The sequence below is a fragment of the Chiloscyllium plagiosum genome, unplaced genomic scaffold, assembly GCF_037043375.1.
Source record: "Chiloscyllium plagiosum isolate Xiang-an unplaced genomic scaffold, Cpla_swu_hap1 HiC_scaffold_32, whole genome shotgun sequence".
Lineage (NCBI taxonomy): Eukaryota > Metazoa > Chordata > Chondrichthyes > Orectolobiformes > Hemiscylliidae > Chiloscyllium > Chiloscyllium plagiosum.
In genome coordinates, this window is record NW_028270170.1 from 15922169 (window position 1) to 15942113 (window position 19945).

At 40.1% G+C, this 19945-nt stretch overlaps 1 protein-coding gene and 1 long non-coding RNA gene across 4 annotated transcripts in view; one reads left to right on the forward strand and one right to left on the reverse strand.

The window, feature by feature from the left end:
• LOC148141751 (uncharacterized) lies at positions 1–17713 on the forward strand. Its single transcript, XR_015752488.1, has 3 exons — positions 1–200; positions 351–478; positions 17573–17713. It is a non-coding gene; the product is annotated as an uncharacterized LOC148141751 (long non-coding RNA).
• Positions 10480–19945, reverse strand: part of kat2a (K(lysine) acetyltransferase 2A) — a 41945-nt gene continuing 32479 nt past the window's right edge. Inside the window, exons 15-18 of one of the 3 annotated variants that reach the window (XM_087977813.1) lie at positions 17554–17590; positions 13896–13959; positions 13007–13091; positions 10480–11320 (exon numbers count right to left, since the gene is read on the reverse strand). In XM_087977813.1, the coding sequence (XP_087833939.1) occupies positions 11127–11320; positions 13007–13091; positions 13896–13959; positions 17554–17590 (380 nt within the window). In that variant the 3' untranslated portion in view covers positions 10480–11126. Of the gene's footprint in view, positions 11321–13006; positions 13092–13895; positions 13960–17553; positions 18134–19945 lie in introns of those variants that run through there. The other 2 variants (XR_015752487.1, XR_015752486.1) reach the window with 2 other exon arrangements.

A 19945-nucleotide genomic window follows, 5' to 3' on the forward strand; every position in this document is an offset into this window, starting at 1 on the left:
CAAACATTGCAGCTTCAAAAACTTCAATTTGTTCTATGTCGATGGCATTTGCATTAAAATCGTTCTTTCACCACTGTCCAGGGCGTGTTAAAGTAACTGGTCAGTAGCTTACTCGGTGCCCGTCAGTTGTAATTAGGGAGGCTTTCCAGAAGATGAGATAGAGGCAGACTTATTCAGAATTCTGTTGGTATATAATACAGGTAAATTGTAATCTGACAAAGCCTAATAATGCTTGTTTCATACCACTTCAACCTTGAAACCTTGCTTGTCCTTTACTGAAAGGTAAATCTCCCATTTACGAGCTTTACATGTACAGTAAGTTTACACTTTATTTCTCTGTGTTTGCACAGTCCATAGTGACCGGTGTTTTCAAGAAAAAGCTCAGCTGCAGGAGGAAACTTTCTTAAATGAAGGACAAAAATGTTGGAGAGGGGAATGGGGTGACAGGAGAGATTGAGGAGTTTAAAGGAAGAGGAGAGTAAGTCTCACCCGCAGAAGGTGCTCTGTTTTACTTGACGGTCATTGTTTCCAGCACTCCTGTTCTAATTATTCAGTTTATTCATTTGTGGGATGTGGGTATTGTTGGCAAGGCCAGAATTTATTGCCCATTGCTGACAACTGAATGACATTCCATGGAAACATCGAAAGTAGGTGCAGGAGTAGGCCATTCGGTCCTTCGAGCTTGCACCACCTTTCAATACGATCATGACTGACCGTGCAGTTTCAGTATCCCACTCCCGCTTTCTCTCCATACCTCTCGATCCCTTTAGCTGTAAGGGTCACGTCCCGCTCCTTCTTGAATTTATCTAACAAACTGGCCCCAACAGCTTTCCGTAATAGAGACTTCCCCAGCTTCCCAACTCAGAGTGGAGAAATTCTTCCACATAGAGTCATAGAGATGTACAGCATGGAAACAGACTCTTTAGTCCAACCCGTCCATGCCGACCAGCTATCCCAACCCAATCTAGACCCACCTGCCAGCACCCGGCCCATATCCCTCCAAACCCTTCCTATTCATATACCCATCCAAATGCCTCTTAAATGTTGCAATTGTACCAGCCTCCACCACATCCTCTGGCAGCTCATTCCGTACATGTACCACCCTCTGCATGAAAAAGTTGTCCCTTAGGTCTCTTTTATATCTTTCCCCTCTCACCCTAAACCTATGCCCTCTAGTTCTGGACTCCCTGATCCCAGGGAAAAGACTTTGCCTCTTTATCCAATCCATGCCCCTCATAATTTTCTAAACCTCTATAAGGTCACCCCCTCAGCCTCCGACGCTCCAGAGAAAACAGCCCCAGCCTGTTCAGCCTCTCCCTGTAGCTCAGAGCCTCCAACCCTGACAACATCCTTGTAAATCTTTTCTGAACCCTTTCCAGTTTCACGACATCTTTCCAATAGGAAGACCAGAACTGCACGCAATATTCCAACAGTGGCCTAATCAATGTCCTGTACAGCCGCAACATGACCTCCCAACTCCTGTACTCAATACTCTGACCAATAAAAGAAAGCATACCAAATGCCTTCTTCACTATCCTATCTACCTGCTTATCCACTTTCAAGGAGCTATGAACCTGCACTCCAAGGTCTCTTTGTTTAGCAACTCTCCCTAGGACCTTACCATTAAGGGTATAAGTCCTGCTAAGATTTGCTTTCCCAAAATGCAGCACCTCGCATTTATCTGAATTAAACTCCCTCTGCCACTTCTCAGCCCATTGGCCCATCTGGTCCAGATCCTGTTGTAATCTGAGGTAACCCTCTTCGCTGTCCACTACACCTCCAATTTTGGTGTCATCTGCAAACTTACTAACTATACCTCTTATGCTCGCATCCAAATCATTTATGTAAATGCCAAAAAGTAGAGGACCCAGCACCGATCCATGTGGCACTCCACTGGTCACAGGCCTCCCATCTGAAAAACAACCCTCCACCACCACCCTCTGTCTTCTACCTTTGAGCCAGTTCTGTATCCAAATGGCTAGTTCTCACTGTATTCCATGAGATTTAACCTTGCTAATTAATCTCCCATATAGATCACATCTACTGCTCTGCTCTCATCAATCTTCTTTGTCACTTCTTCAAAAAACTCAATCAAGTTTGTGAGACATGATTTCCCACGCACAAAGCCATGTTGACTATCCCGAACCAGCCCTTGCCTTTCCAAATACATGTGCATCCTGTCCCTCAGGATTCCCTCCAACAACTTGCCCACCACCGACGTCAGGCTCACCGGTCTATAGTTCCCTGGCTTGTCTTTACCGCCCTTCTTAAACAGTGGCACCACGTTTGCCAACCTCCAGTCTTCCGGCACCTCACCTGTGACTATCAATGATACAAATATGTCAGCAAGAGGCCCAGCAATCACTTCTCTAGCTTCCCACAGAGTTCTCGGGTACTCCTGATGAGGTCTTGGGGATTTAATCCACCTTTAACCATTTCAAGACATTCAGCACTTCCTCCTCTGTAATCTGGACATTTTGCAAGATGTCACCATCTATTTCTCTACAGTCTATATTTTCCATATCCTTTTCCACAGTAAATACTGATGCAAAATATTCATTTAGTATCTCCCCCATTTTCTGTGGCTCCATACAAAGGTCGCCTTGCTGATCTTTGAGGGTCCCTATTCTCTCCTTAGTTACCCTTTTGTCCTTAATATATTTGTAAAAACCTTTTGGATTCTCCTTAATTCTATTTGCCAAAGCTATCTCATGTTCCCGTTTTGCCCTCCTGATTTCCCTCTTAAGTATACTCCTACTTTCTTTATACTCTTCTAAGGATTCACTCGATCTATTCTGTCTATACCTGACATATGCTTCCTTCTTTTTCTTAACCAAACCCTCAATTTCTTTAGTCATCCAGCATTCCTTACACCTACCAGCCTTCCCTTTCACCCTGACAGGAATATACTTTCTCTGGATTCTTGTCATCTCATTTCTGAAGGCTTCCCATTTTCCAGCCGTCTCTTTCCCTGTGAACATCTCAGTACTAAATGGTTTGCCCTTTTTTCTTAGACCGTGACCCTGAGTTCTGGGCTTCTCCAACATCAGGGACATTCTTCCCACATCCAACCTGTCCGGTCCTCCCTCATTCTGCTTTCAGAGTATATTTAAAGATCAAGATGTATTTCTGTGGGCCTGGATGTCACATACACAGTCTGTACTGTGTGTCGATAGCAGGTTTCCTGCTTTTGTAGGTTGGTAGAGAAAAATATGGGTTCTGACAATAAAAAGACATAAGAACTAGGAGCAAGGGACAATTCAGCCCCTTGAGCCCACTCCACTATTTATTCAGTTTTAAGACAGTTTCTACCCTACTGTTAGAATACTGCATGGACTCACAAAGTCTGGATATTCGCCTGTACCTGTGTTTTTGTTTTTGCTGCTGTTTACCTATTATTTACTATCTATGCTATTTAACTATCTGAGCTGCCTGTATTGCTCTCAAGACAAAGCTTTTCACTGTGCCTCGGTACACATGACAATAAATTCAATTCAATTCAATATGATCACGGCTGATCTCATCTCAGTTTCAACTCCACTTTCCTGCCCATTCTCCATAACCCTTAACCCCTAATTAAAAATCTATTTCCTCCTTAAACTTGTATAGTATCCAGGTGCCCACTGCACTCTGGGATAGGAAGTTCCACAGCTTCATAACGCTTTGAGGGAAGTCATTTCTTCTCACCTCTTTTAAACCTGCTACCTCTTTTCCTAAATCAATGACCTCTGTTCTATTTTGCCCCACATGAGGAAACATCCTTTCTACATTTACTTTGTTGATTCCCTTTAGCACCTTAGATATCTCAATTAGATCTCTTCTCATTCATCTAGATAGTATAGGCCTAAACACTAAATGTCTCTTCATAAGTCTAACCTTTTATCTCTGGCATCAATAATTTCATGATCACCATTATTTGCTTTCCTGCAGTTAATTAGTTACCTGAATGTAAATTTTTCAACAGCTGTGGCATGAGTTCATGCCTCTGGATCATTTAGGTCAGAAGTTTCCCATCCCCAGCTGACAAGTAAGTTAGAAAAATCAGCTGAGACCAGCAATATTGAGATCCTCAATGTTGAGAACAGAAAGTCCAATTCTCTATCTCAGGGTTGAATGACGAAACGAGACGAGACGAGAATCTCACAAGGGAGCAGCAAGTGGCCTATTTGCACATATTCGTATATAACTATTAATCTCACCTCATTTATATACAGGTTCCCATTCTCCTACTCCTCCCCACTCCTGTTAAAATTGACAATGAATTCCTGACATGAAAGTCAGAGTAGGTTACCTGGAGACTCCAAACCTCCATCTGGTATTCTTGGCACACACTCCATGGACAAAGACTGCACACATGTGCCCAATCCACAGAGATTGGCATTGGTCATGTACCAACCTCACTGCACCTTCATAGTACATTTCCAAGCCATTTACAATACAGTTCTGCACTTCAAGGCTGTACTTTGGAGGACACTGCCATCTCTTGTTGTAATGCTGTTACCAAGATACTTTGTGTGCAGGGACAGGCACCCAACTCATGGATTAGACCAGGCTGCATCTCTGGGCTCCTCACCTGCTCTCTTAGCCCTCACTCACTTTGTGCTGTATCCTTGTGCTTTGCCCCCTCAGCCTGAGCTTAAAGGAATTATAATCCTTCTGTCTTGCCTTGCTACTTAGTGCAAATATAAGGCCAGGCAGCTTGTCATGGTTGTCAGCAGTGATCTGTCTTAGGGGTTGCTGTACCACACTGTGTGATGCCAATCTGACACCTTCACCATATGCCAGCAGCGCACATAGCAAACACACTTCATATGCATCAACCAACTGGCCATGTCTCAATGTCTAAAGGAATCTTCAGTCACATCAAGGGAGACACTCTTGAGTCTAAAGACACTGGCATCATAAGTCCAGTGCAACATCCAATATCAATCCCAAAGCATGGGCATGGTCATTCAGCTAGTTGGAGCAGTCAGGGTCAGGAGGTCCATACCACTACAGTCCAGCGATAGGGTCATAGTCAGCCCTGGAGGTTCCAGCATAAGCAGTTCAGGGAATCGCAGTAGGTCAGTCAGGAAGCTGACAGAGATCAGTCAGTGGTTTGGTCAGCCATGAAGATCAATCTAAGTTGGTCAATAGTGTGGACCATGGTCAGTACTGGGCTGTCCACTAAATTTCAGCAGGTAGAATCCAAATTTTATTCTCTTTTGCAACTGTATCTATTATTAAGTGGGAAGACCAAAGGCATTTTCTTTCATTCTTTTGTGAGACGTGGGGGACACTGGTTAGGCCAGAATTCATTGCTTATCCCTAATTGCTCTTGAGAAGGTGGTAGTGCTACTGGTGGCCTGTGCCATAGAAACAATGTTGTTGGTAACAGTTCCAGGATTTTGACTCAAAGACAGTGAAGGAGTGAGGTATTGTTCCAAGTCAGAATGTATGTGGCTTGGAAGGGGACTTGGCAGTTGATGATGCTCCCATATACTGTCTTTTTTATCCTTCTGAGTGGCAGAGGTCACAAGTTTGGAAGGTGTCATCAGAGAAACTTGGGTGAGTTTCTGCAGTGTACTATTTTAGATGGTACACACTGCTACCACTATGCATCACTGGTGGTGGACAGGGTACCAATCAAGGGGCTGCCATGTTCTAGATGCTCATGAGCTTCTTCACTATTGTTGGGATTACATCAAACCTGGGAAATAGGGAATATTTGAGCCTTGTAAATGGTGGACAGGCATCAGGGAGACAGATGAGTCACACATTGCAAATTCCTAGCCTCTAATCTGCTCTTATGGCAACAGTATTAATAGAATCACAGAAAATTTATAGTATAGAAAATGATCCCTTGGCAAAGTAAAGCCATCAGGTTCCCAGAGAACCAGAGGGCTGCTTTCTCATTACAGACAGATGTTGAGTTCAACTTGAGGGGAGAGGTTAAGAAACTGGGACCTCAGCCACACCAGGAATTGAACCTATGCTGTTGGCATCATTCTGCATCAAAAACCAGCTGTCCAGCCAACTGAGTTAATCAACCCTCAACTTACAGATTTTGGGTGAATACAATTCAGCAGATGATAGCTCTCACTGCCTGATGGTTGCATAGTTTTGAGCTATTAGACTTGTTGCAATGTGTCCCATTTATCACAACACTGGTGCCACACATGGAGAAGGGATATCCTCAATGTGAAGACATGACTGTTCAGTGGTCACACCTACGGATATTGAAATAGGTGTGTTCATTTTGTGGTCTGTCAATTGTTGAGGACAAGGCAAGCTTTGCAGATACTCCTATCACATACCACAAGCCCAGTCTAATAGCTATTTCCCATTAGGACTCAGCCAGCTCAATAGTGATTCCACTGGCCTACTCTTGGTACCATACATTGAAGTCCGCACTCAGTACATTCAGTGCTTCATCTGTGTGATGGTCAAAATGAAGTAGATTTACAGCAGAGGAGCATGGAATAGCAGGAGGTGGTAAACAGCCTATCTATGGGACTTCATGAGATACATAGAGTCACCAGTCAAAAACCCAGTGTAACTTTCTTCCAAATCTCAGATTGGTGGGTTCATCCTGAATGTGGCAGGACAGACCCAGGGTTGGTGGTACCTGGGACACTAAGGTATAATTCCACAAACATGACTATCAGGCTATTGCTGAACAAATCTATGGGACAGTTTTCTCAATTTTGCCACAAACTCCCTAGCGAGGGAAACTTTGCAAGTTTGAGGAGTGGGAAATCATAGTTGCTTCTGTGCCTAGGTCAAAGCTGGGTAGGCAATTTTGGTTTCATTCCTTATTGACTTCTCTGTAGCGGTTTGGTATGTGGGAGTCCTTCCAGACCTTTTCAGTCTCAATCACATTGCTGTAGCACAGAGTGACCAGGTAGGATGGCATATTTGCTTCGGAAATTATAATTTATTCCAAATATAAAAATTTGACCAATGCTTTAAAGATAATATTGCATTGGATGGAATAGTCCATTAGGGTCCATGAATGAGGCAAAGTGGTAAGATCCTCCAAGGAAGATGCAAGATAGAAAGAGGGAAAATTACATCATTAAATGAGAATTTTCATCTAAATTTTCTTAAACTGAAGTAGATGACTTGGCTCCACATTCGCTCAAGTATATTAATCGGAGCACAATGTGCAATTAGTGGAAGTCAAGAAAACACATGCTATAACAGAAAATATGTTGCTTCTACGTAGCGATGTTGGTGTTCTTACCTCAATGAAATAAAGACTGCACTCAATAGCTTGGCCAATACCCATCTTGTTGGGACCATGCAGGGTGGGACAAGAAAGAATCATCGACACTTAACCTTTTGTAACAATCAACTTGAAGCTCAGTAATAGTTTGCATAATACCAAAACGCCAGCGTTTGTAAAAATGAGATAATGAGCATGTGAAATGCATGGTGAAGCTGCCCTGAAGAATGGATTGTAGACATTAAATGATAAACATGACTCAGGGTAGAAAGACAGCTTTTGAAATTAATCAGGACGCTGCTCCTAACCAGAAACTGACTTTTTAATGAAATACTCAGAACAGGAGTAAACAAGTTGGTGCCTCAGAGGAAATGAGATTATTGAGAACATTCACATTTCTGAAAATGTTAGATGCCCAATTTGCCAATGAAATCAGACAACTGAAAGCAAGACAATAATCATCTAGGAGTCGGACATGCTTAAAAAGAGCTGTACAATACATTAAGTGCTAGAGTTACAGAGTCACAGAGATAGAACACAGAAACACAGCCTTTGGACCATTGCAGCCACACCAACCATAATATCAGAAGTAAATCTCGTCTCATTTGCCAGCATTTTGCCCATATCCCTCTAAGCCCTTCCTATTCATATACCCATCCAGATGCCTTTAAAATGTTGTAATTGTACCAGCCTCCAACACCTCCTCTGGCTGCTCATTCCATACTCGTACCACCCAGTGTGAAAAAGTTGCCCTTTAGATTCCTTTTAAAATTTCTCCCCTCTCACTTTAAACCTACACCCTCTAGCTTTGGACTTCCCTACCCTGGGTTACAGACCTTGTCTATTTACCCTATTCATGCCCCTCACGATTGTATAAATTTCTAAGGTCACCCCTCAGCCTCCGACACTCCAGGGAAAACAGCCTCATCAGTCTATTCAGCCTCTCCCTATGGCTTAAACCCTCCAACCATGACAACATCCTTGTAAATCTTTTTAGTTCAAGTTTCACAACATGCTCCCTATCGCTGGACGACCAGAATTGCACACAGTATTCCAATAGTGACCTAACCAACATTCTGTACAGTCACATCATGATCTCCTAATTCCTACGCTCAATACACTAACCAATAAAGGCCAACATACCAAATAACTCCTTCAATATCTTATCAATACAATGCCTAACTGAATATGTGGCAAATTATAGCTTTTTGTACAAAGCACTAGAATGTGGATCACTTGCATTGTGTTGCTTGAAATCTATGCTAAACAGGTTGCACAACTGTCATATGGAAAATGTTAGAAGCTATTAAATTAAAGTAGAGCACTTCAATACAATCAGGTGGAGTAAACATGGTTGCATGAACAGAAATCATGCTTAAAAAATGTTCAAAGTTCTTTATGGAAGCAACATGTGCTGTGCATAAAGGAGAGCTGAACATTAAGCACAGCAGTCCCTTGGAGAAGTGTCAGTTCCACTATTCAAAGGCAAAACTAATATTGTGGAAACCTTAATCCCTTATTCTAGCTTCCCTTGTTTCCAAGCTCACCTGATGATTACTTTATTTCGTACTGAGGTCTACTGTAGATTCTGCCAGCTTCTGTACTTCACAAGATTCAAACTGAGATTGAGTCTTACCTGCTTTTCATAAAATGGTTGAATCTGCTTAAGGGCTATGCCTGTCTTTTATTTTGATGAACTCTTCAGAGTTGCAAACCAAACAAGGTCCAAACTGCAACTATAAACCTCTCCTGCTCAACAACTATATAAACTGAAACAGTGTCTCCTTAAACTCCACCCATCTGTACACAAATGCAGCCTACTCAGGTCTGTCATCAACAACCTGAATCGATGGAGTAAATTGGATCTGCAAGCTTTGAGGGAGCACTGAATGCTTTTAAACTAATTTACCTCCAAACTCCAAAACAACTCTCCAGACTGCCATTCTTGCAAGCATAGCAGATATCACATTAACAGCTCTTGATAACCGGTGATTACACTTTCAAGTGATTATATATTTGACCACTTATAAAAAAGCACATCATATATTGTTCACATTTTGCAACTAGCACACATGAGGTTATGGGGACTGAATTAAACTGATGACTAAATGAAGCAGTTTATGATTCTTATTTCCACCATTTGCCACCATTCTTATTTCTTTCAACTGCAGTGTAGTGTTTAAAACAATTTCTTGCATATTAATCTCATCATCACCTTCTCAAGACCTCCTAGGAACGGGCAATAAATGCTGGCCAGCCAAAGTCCAAGATCCACAAATGACAAAAAAAAACTTCTCACTGTTTTCCTCATTGTTGTCCCAACCCTGGATTTTCCTGTATAAATTGATATTGTCAAAAATGTTCACTCAAGAACTTTAGTGTCACAGTGAGCAACAATCTTCCATTTCACTTAACTGGCCATTTTCTGTGGGTAAATCCAATGATATTAATTAAGTAGACTCATTGCATTGTGAAAGATTAATTTGGAATAGGCAAATATATATCTTGATATAAATGCATCTTACTGTCTGATTTCATAATAATCTTCATTATTCTTGTTACTTAGTTACAAAAAAAATTAACTTAACGGCATATTACTCCCTGAACCAAGTTTTTTGATTGCTATGAGAACGAAAAAGTTCAAGAATAAGAGACATTTTCCAAATAAAAACCACAACCGGCAACACAGTTACAAACCGTAAATTACAAACTGTGTTTTTTGCTGGGCTTTCCAGAATTAATCCAGTCATATGTAATCCTGGCTGCTGCACATAGAAAATATGTTGCAACTAGAGTCATGGTTTAAATGCCTAATATGCACACATTGGATCAAAGTTTCCACTCTTCCTTTTAGTACTTAAAAAGATAAAACTTTGTAGAACATTTTGTAACTGGTCCCAGTGGGCAGCAAAACCTTATGTAATGAACTGTGTAATGAGTGTAGATGTGATAATTTTTGCAAAATCGTTATGCTTGGTGGCATAATCTAATTTAACAGATGTGAAAAAAATTGTACTGGAAATAGATAAATAACAATAAAAAAGTGCAATTATACAGCTCAAATATCCCAAGTGGTATTTATTCATAAAATTCCTAGTGTAGTAGCAGGCCATTCGGCCCTTTGAGTCCACACCAACCTTCCGAAGAGCATCTCATCCAGACTACCCTATCCCTGTAATCCCTACATTTCCCATGGCTAATCCACGTAGTCTTAATGTTTTTACATGGTGACAACCAAGTGTTTTACAAAGACCAAGAAATAAAGACTAAAATTTGAGTGAAGTTACTGAATTTATTTACATCAGCAAAATGCTACAGCAAACGTACAAAATGCAACTCAGTTTAAAAAAAAATTACAAAATTGGAAGGTAGTCAGGCATTATCACAACATGCCCTATCATTCACTGACAGATAACGCTGAAGTCACAGACTCCACAGAGTGAAACGTGAGAAGCTCACAGTAGTATGCATTCTGCTGAAATGATTGACTTTGTGTTGGTTCCATCATCAATTTCAATAAGCAACATAAATGCTTAGTGATTATTTTTGTGATGCGCATCATCTTTGCTGATGTGAGAATATTAGAGAGCACTAGATATCCAAATGGAGCATCCAATGTCAGTTATTTCTGTACATTTTTGACAGCAGAAACTGCATGCAGTGAGATGGGTACTTCAACAGTTAAACACTGGAACAGACTGGATGCTTGAAAACATAATTATTCATTATGGCTACCAATAACCAGCCCATGCAATTACAGGATACCATAATGATTTTAAACAAATTTCAGTAATGCCACTTTTTTGAAATACTGATCCGACAGAATTGCAGTTCAAGAGTAGTTTATTCATTCTGCTGTGTTCATGGTCTGCCGGATCTGAATGCCTGCCTTTCAGATATATTCCTTTTGGGAGTGTGTTCATTTGTCCAAAAGACCCATTTCTTTAATCTTGAAGTAGAAAAACTTCTCCAACATGTTGGCACATTTGCAGTACTCACTCTCAGGAGGGTTATACTCACGGCAATTTGTAATGATACGTTGGACATCAGCTATAAATAATTTCTTGGAAACATAATAACGATTCTTTAGCCGGTCACTCATACTTTTCAAATCTATATAAACAAGAATCAATATAGCCCATTAATTCCACAGAGAGGTTTAGATTGTAATTAACACAAAAATATAATATAGAGGATTTTTTTTAAAAAAATCAAAGAATAGGAAATACTTATCTATCAAGTTTGTAGCTTGAGAGATGTTGCAGTTTCCACAATGTAAAATATGACACACAATTTCAGAGTCAAGTTACACAGCATGGAAACAGACCCTTTGGTCCAACTCATCCATGCCAACCAGGTTTCCCAAACTAAACTAGTCCCACTTACCTGCATTTGACCCATATCCCTTTAAACCATTCCTATTCATATGCCTACCTAAATGTCTTTTAAATGTTGTAACTATACATTCATTTTCCACCTCCTCTGGCAGTTCATGCCACATATGAACCACTGTCTGTGAAAACATTGCCCCTAGGTCCCTTTTAAATCTTTCTCCTCTCCCCTTAAAATTATGCTCTCTAGTTTTGAACACCCCTACCCTAACAAAAATACCTTTGCTATTCACCTTATCTATTTCCCTCATGATTTTATAAACGTTTATAAGCTCAACCCTCAATGCCCTACTCTCTAAGGTAAAAGGTTGCAACCTATCCAACCTCTCATTATAACACAAAACTTCAGTCCTGATAACATCCTTGTAAATCTTTTCTGCACCTTTTACCAATTTAATAACATCCTTCTTATCACAGGGCAACCAGAACTGTACACTGTACTCCAAAAGTGGTCTCACCAATATCCTGTACAACCTCAACATGATGTCCCAACTCCTAAAGTCAATGCTCTGACTAATGATGGCAAGCATGCCAAATGCCTTCTTCACCACCTTGTTTACCTGTGATGTGACTTTCAAGAACTATGTATTCCTAGGTCTCTTTGTTTGACTATACTCCCCAGGGTCCTACCATTAACTGTGTAAGCCCTGCCCTGGCTTGTCTTACCAAATGCAACACCTCACATTGAAATAAATGAGACTCAGTCTGCCACTCGACGGCCCAGTTCATCAAGGTCTCATTGGACTCATAGATAACCTCCTTCACTGTCCACTATACCATCAATCTTGTTGTCATCCACGAACTTACACTGAATTCACTGGTCAAAAGCAGACAGAGTGGCTAAATTTACACTCCTGTCTGCTGTCAGTCCAATTGCCCCATTTTGACTTACTGCTGGCATTTAAGGAAGAAACTGATGCTATTGCTGTGCACTTAAGGACCAAAAGACCGACCTGAAGTAAGAATGAAAATTAAATCAAAATATCATTCCTTTTTTTTAAATGAAAGCAAAACCAATGAATGTGCATCAAAAGACAAGTTGTCCACTAGAGTATACACTGGCTCAAATTAAAATTAGCTGGCATCGACTCGGGGAGAAATAAGATAAAATACCTCAAATGGCTATGACTTTTGAAACTCTCTTCAGTAGACTCATCAATAAGTTTTAAAAAAGACCATATGGTTCAACTGATTAACGTTGGGTCATTAAAACCCGCTACAGGTCATCACAATCATAATTACAGAAACTAACTGTAATATTGCTGAAAAGTTCTCTGATCAAATGCAAATAGCCAATTAAAAATTAAATTACACTCTATGCAGAGTCAATTATTTAATATTTCATGTGTCCATTACAACAGAATTGTGAAAGTGAAAATGAAAAACTTGTGCCATTAATTTAACATACCAATTGGAAAACGGATAATTTCGTAGTAATCTGGAGCCTCAGACTTTTTTACTGGTTCCATGAAAGGCCAAGCACTAGGGTGACTCTGTTAAAGAAAAGTGAGTTACATGAGATTGTGAATACTAAAACTGGAATTCTAGTTTGTTTATAAGGGCGCATGTAAAATAAATAAAACTAAAACATACTAATTAATATAGCCAATTTTCAATACCATGAAGCAGTGGGAGAGAGATGTGGCTCTGTAGTTCTCTACAGAGGTTGACTACCTCAGCAGTATTATCATGGGTAGTTGCCAACAGAAGATGGTTAGTTGCTTTCAGTGAAAAGCAAGTTACATGGACTCCCACTCAGGTACAACCTGAGTTAGCATCTAGTATTGCATTTGGAATACAGAACAGCACGAGCAATAACGTTATCATTATTTCCACTCATGTTGTGTGAAAATTCAAGGAGAGAAAGAATTTTAAAGTCGACTTCAGAACAGTATGAGACTGGTTTCAAAACAAAAAGATTGGTTATACCACCAATACTGCAAACCAAAAAAAACTTGCAGCCAAATGGATAACGGAATCCTGCTCATAAATTTTAACTGATTTATCATAGAAATTTCACTGACTATAATTATATATGCAATTTAACTATTTGATACTGCAGCAGTTGAGCACAAAATGCTATTTAATGCATTCAGAAAATACATTCGATAAAGATTTCATGCTAATTCAATGTAATTTTGGATTTTATGCATCTATTATTGCAAAAACAGTGACTCAATTATAGGTGTTCAATGTCAGAAGTCAGGAGATTAATAGCACAACTGTAATGTTCACACAAGTAAAACAGTCCTTTAAGCATATCCTAAGTACATCCTAAGCGTCCCGTATTTCACAACCTTTATTTGTGCCAGTAAATTTTTCAAAGAGTTGTGCAACTGATCCGGATCCTTCAGTTCCTTCCTAGAAAACAAAATAGAAATTAACTATGATCTTCACTAACATACTTTTAATTAAAGACTAATGCAATTTCAATTATTATAGTTGGGAAAATGTACCATTTATATACAGTAGGAGATGCACTGCATGGAGACAGACTCTTCGGTCTAACTCGTCCATGCCGACTCAATATCCTAAATGAATCTAGTCTCATTTGCCAGCATTTGGCCCAAGTCCCCCTAAACCATTCCTATTCATGTACCAATCCAGAACCCTTTTAAATGCTGTAATTGTACCTATCTCCACAACTTATTTTGGTTGTTCATTCCATACACGCACCACCCTCTGAAACAATTGCCCCTTAGACCCCTTTTGAATCTTGTTCTTTTCACCTTAAACCTATGCCCTTTAGTTTTGGAATCCCCTACCTTGCCGGAAAGACCTTAACTATTCACTATATCCATGCCCGTCATGATTTTATAAATCTGAGGTCAGGCCTCAGCCTCCAACACTCCAAACAAAATAGCCCCAGCCCTTTCAGCCTCCCCCTATAACTCAAACCCTCCAACCCTGGCAATATCCTTGTAAATATTTTCTGAACCCTTTCAAGTTTCACAACATCTTTCCTATAGCTGACAGAGCAGAAATGAAGGCAGCATTCCAAAAGAGATCTAACCAACATCCTATACAGCTGCAACATGACTGCCCAACTCCTTTATTCAATCCAATGATTAATAAAGGTAAGCATACCAAATGCCTTCTTCACTACCCTGTCTACCCATGACTCCACTTTCAAAGAAGTAGCTGCACCCCAAGGTCTCTTTGTTCAGCAACACTCTTCAGGACCTCACCATTAAGTATACAAGTCCTGCCCTGATTTGCCTTACCAAGATGTAACATTTCATTTATCTAGATCAGCCCAAGGTCCTGTTATATTCCGAGGTAACCTTCTTCGCAGTCCACTACACTACTAATTTTGGTGCCTTCTGCAATCTTACAAATCATACTTCCTATATTCGCACCAAATCATTCATATAAATGACAAAAAGCAGTGGACCCAGCACTGATCCTTGAGGTACAATGCCAGTCACAGGTCTCCCAGTCTGAAAAGTAATGCACCACCTCCTTCTATCTCCGACCTTCAAGCCAATTTTGATTCAAAATGACTAGTTCTCTCAGCACTCCATGTGATCTAGCCTTGTTAACCAATCCACCATGCAAAATCTTGACAAATGCCTTACTAAAGTCCATATTGACAATGTCCACCACTCTGCCTTCATCAATCCTCCTCAGAATGTTTTCAAAAAACTCAATGTTTGTGAGACATGATTTCCCAAGCACAAAGTCATGTTGACTATCCCTGATCAGTTCTTGCCTTTTCAAATACAGACAAATCCTGTCCCTCAGAATCTCCTCCAATAACTTGCCCACCACTGACGCCAGGCTCTACTGGTCTGTAGTTCCCTGGCTTTTCCTTACCACATTTCTTAAATAGTGGCACCACATTAGCCACCCTCCAGTCTTCCAGCACTTCACCTGTGACTATCAATGAAACAAATATCTCAGCAAGGGGCCCCAGCAATCACTTCTCTACCTTCCCACAAAGTTCCCAGGTACACCTGATCCAGTCGTGGGGACTTACCCACTTTTACACGTTTTAACATGTCCAACACCACCTCCTTTTGTAATATGGACATTTTGAGATATCATTATTTATTTCTCCAAGTTTGCTAGCTTCCATATCCTTCTCCACAGTAAACAAGAATGCAAAGTACACATTTAGTATCTCACCCATCTCCTGATCTTTAACAACTGTCTCTAGTTGCTCTTTTGTCCTTAATGTATTTGTAGAATCCATTTGGATTCTCCTTTTCCCTATTTGCCAAAACTATCTCATGTCCCCCTTTTGCCCCGATTTCACTCCTTACTGCTCTTATACTCCTCTAGGGACTCACTCGATCCCTGTTGATTAAATCTGACTTTTGCTTCCTTCTTTTCACTGACCAGAACCTCATTCAGCATTCCCTACACCTACCAGCCTTGCCCTTCACCCTAACAGTTCTGCCACTTGTCTGGCAGATTTACAATGCAGGCATGAAAAGTCAATAATTTGTATAAAGAATGGAAATGGAGCTTTGCTTCAGCGTTAAATATTCTTAATGTACATACATTTTATAAAAAAAACTTTAAGCTGCCATGACAATTAACCTAAAGAGAAATCAATAACTCTTTATTTAATGCAGACTTAATGGATCATCATCATTATGAAGGAATAGATCATCCAATTAGGATGGCAATTGAGTACAAAACAGAAATCTTTACTTCCTTTTACAGAGGAAGCAAATAAATAGTAATAAAATTTTCATGGTTCCTGCACTCAAACTGTAGTAAAAACTAATGGTAAAGGGTTTATGTTCAGGGAGGTAACCATTAACCCTCTTACATTAAAACAGACTTAACTAATTTTTACCTAATTTTAATAACTGTTTAAAGATCAAATGCTCATGATACCACTTCAAAACAAAGCGCTACTGTGCTGCAAAGTAACTGGGATCTAGTGAACAGAAAGCAGATCAGTTATTATTTATAATTGATACATTGATTTATAGTTATATAGCTCTGTTGGCTGGATGGTTGGATTGCAGTGCAGAGTGATGTCAACAGCATCAGCTGAGACCACCTATGAAGGACTCTCTTTCTCAACCTCTCCACTTGCCTGAGGCATGACCACCCCAGTTTAAATCACCACCAATCATCTCTCTCAAATGAGAGCAGTCTTATGGCCTCTTGGACTAAGGCAAGTTTTAACTTAGTTACAAATATGGAAACTTCTTAATCAGACTCCTTGAAGTCATTGAGAAATTAAATGTATTTTCTTAACTTGAAACAGTTATAAAGATATGTACCAGACAAATTCAATACCTCATCAATATCCTTTTTACTGGAATGGGCCAGGACAGTGACATCATATTCATCGCCATTCATAACACTTGTGATAATGATGTGGCCCATACCAACTTATAACGCAGCATGGATGATATATTTTTAAAATGTGCTGAATGGCAAGAATCATGTGAACCATATAAATATCAGATTTAACAACCCACTTTAACCAGAAAAAGTTTTGTCATCTTCCCAACCTTAAATATCACTAGCATCACTGAACCCCAAATGCTAACATCTCCATTAACTAATAAGCTAAAGTGAGCCAACTCTGTACACACATGGCGACCAGAGCAGGAAAGAGAGTGGGCACAACTATGTAACCACAGCTCACTTTCCAACTCCACAAATCTTCAACATTGAAAGGCTCAGGCAAGATAACCTTCATTGCTTACCAAGGATGTAGGCAGAGCGCTTCAGAGTTAGCACTACAGCTCAGACCACTGACCTAGCTCTCACCACCTTAGTCAATATTGACCCACACTGTCTCCAATTCATCTGCTCAACAAGATGCAGTGCACCAATTCCCCCTCATAAATACCAATAGGGTTGAGCAGCACATGGAATAAGTGACAATGTAATAAGTTGGGATGTTTATCTCCATTCGCTCTTCATTCTCAGCAAATCTTTCTTGGGTTGTATTGGCACAAAAAGCCTTTGACAAAACATTCTTACCCTTTCTCCTTGCCACTAGGTTTCCATCCAGTTTCCTCTGTTGGAGAGAAAAAGATGAGGATTTTTCAACTTGGGTTAAAGGTAAAGAATAAACACTAACTTGGGTTTTGGGACATAGTTAAAACAAAAAGTTTCTCATACTTCCAATTGCTCAAAATGTTACATTAGAATAATTAAAGCATATTTCACTGTGGTAAGTGGACATAACAGTCAAGGCTAGTATTTGTTGTTTGTTCCTAAAAAGGAACTGATGAACTGCTTTCTTGAACTATTGCAGTCCATTAGGTTCAAGCCATTGTGCTATTAGGGAAGAAGTTTAAGATTCCGATCTGGTAAAACACGGGAGAAGCAAAATAGTTACAAGTAAAGATAATGTGTGGCTTGGAGGGGAACTTTCAGGTGGTGCTCCCACGTGTATGCTGCTCTTGTTCTTTCAGGTCAACTGATTGGATGATGCTTTTGAAGTAGCCTTGATGAGTTGAGGGGGTGGTAATGGAATCCAAGTCAATGTGTTTGTTGATAGAGTTCTGGCTGGAATGCCATGCTTCTAGGAATGCTCGTGTGTGACATTTACCACCCCCTGAGAAAAAAAGAACAGGAAATTACATCACCATAGGAAATGACATAATCACCCCCAAACATATAAATAGAAAGCAGGAAACACTAGCAGTGCTTCATCTGGAGGCTTACTGAAGATGTTACCTAGTATGGTGAGGAAACGTCCGAAACTGAGCCTTCCAGTTCAGTGAGCAAACCTACACCCAGAACCTCAACTTAAGCTACAAATCTTCTCAAACCTCCTCCATCCATGTTCGGACCAAGGTTGTAATGACATCAGGCGCAGAGGGCCCCAGCAGAACTACGTTTAGCACAAGTAGATTATTGTTAACTGTTATTTATAATACATTTGACAACACCTGCCATCACTTTGCTGATGATCAAAAGGAGGCCGATGAGGTGGTAATTGCTCGGAAGAATTTATCCTACTTTTTGTAGTTAGTGTGGAAATCTTCATTATTACCAGATCATTGCTGGGGTCACACCCATTACACAGTCCAATCCCTTCAGCCTTTTCGTATACAACTGTGAATTAAGTTGGTTTAAGACCAGCACCTGTGATCAGGTTGCCAGTAGATTGATACAGGTTACCCACTCAAATCTTTTAGCTGAAGGTGATTACAAATGATTGAACCTAGTGTTTTGCACTTACGTGCTAGGTACCAGCACTGCATTTGCAGATATTTGTGAAGCCTCTTCCTCCTGATAATTGATTAGACAAATGAAGCAGATAGCTTTGTTTCATAATTAATGTGTCAATTAATTTACAATTAAAAGTCAGTGGCTTAAAACGTAATATAATTGCTGAAAGATGATGAGCAAAATTGAGAGCAATTTGACTGATTTGGAGAAAGAATGGACTAATTTGTCACCTCATGTGTGTTTTGGATGCCAGTTCCTCAGGGCCACCTCTTCCTAACCAATGAGTGAATGGAATAACTTGTTGTTTGTTTCCACCTAGATAGTCATTAGATTATTAATTTGGCAGATAGGGATTACTTGGATCAATTCAAATTTTGTTTTGCCTGCGGGATGCTTGACATTTGTGATATTTTGCATGTGAAGGTTTGCGCTAAACACAAACTTTTAAATCTATGCACAGTTGTCAGGGTGAACGTTTACTCAAAAGGACGATTTGTGTAATTGCACAGATCAAACAAAACTTGGTACACAAATAGCATCAGTGGCAGCACCATGCAAAATTGTTCAAGAACCAGGTTCCTCAGCTTCACCTGTGGACCAGTTTTAGGCTTTGAATCAGCTCAGATTTGGAGAACCTAATTTAATTGAAGAACATTATAGATTGCTTATTTGGGAATGCATTTGGAAATGTGATTTACTAGACAGCTGATTCTTGGAATCACTTGAATAACAAGGGCTATGAGGGGAATAATGGAAATATGTAAAATATTCATTGGCAATGAAACTGTGCATCCCAGAAATCGAAAAATTATAACTTTTATATGCAAATTGGGTTGCTGTAGTTTCAGAACTTATGCAGTATAAAATATTTTTTCAGCTGAGCAGTGGCTCATTTCGTGGCATTCTCAAATCAGGAGACAGAGTTGTAGATTCAACTCCCACTTAGAGTTGAACACACAAACCTAGGCTGATATTCCACTGCTCAACTGAGGGAGTGCTGCTCTGTCAGGCATATCTTTCAGTTAAACTGAGACACCATCTGCTTGCAAGGATGCCCACTACATCTCTTAGTTGAGACACTTTGGAACATACTCTCTCAGAAAGCAATGCAGGCAGGGTCACCGAACATTTGTAAGACAGAGGTGAATAGATTCTTATTAGGAAGGGGAATCAAGAGTTAGTTGGGATAGAT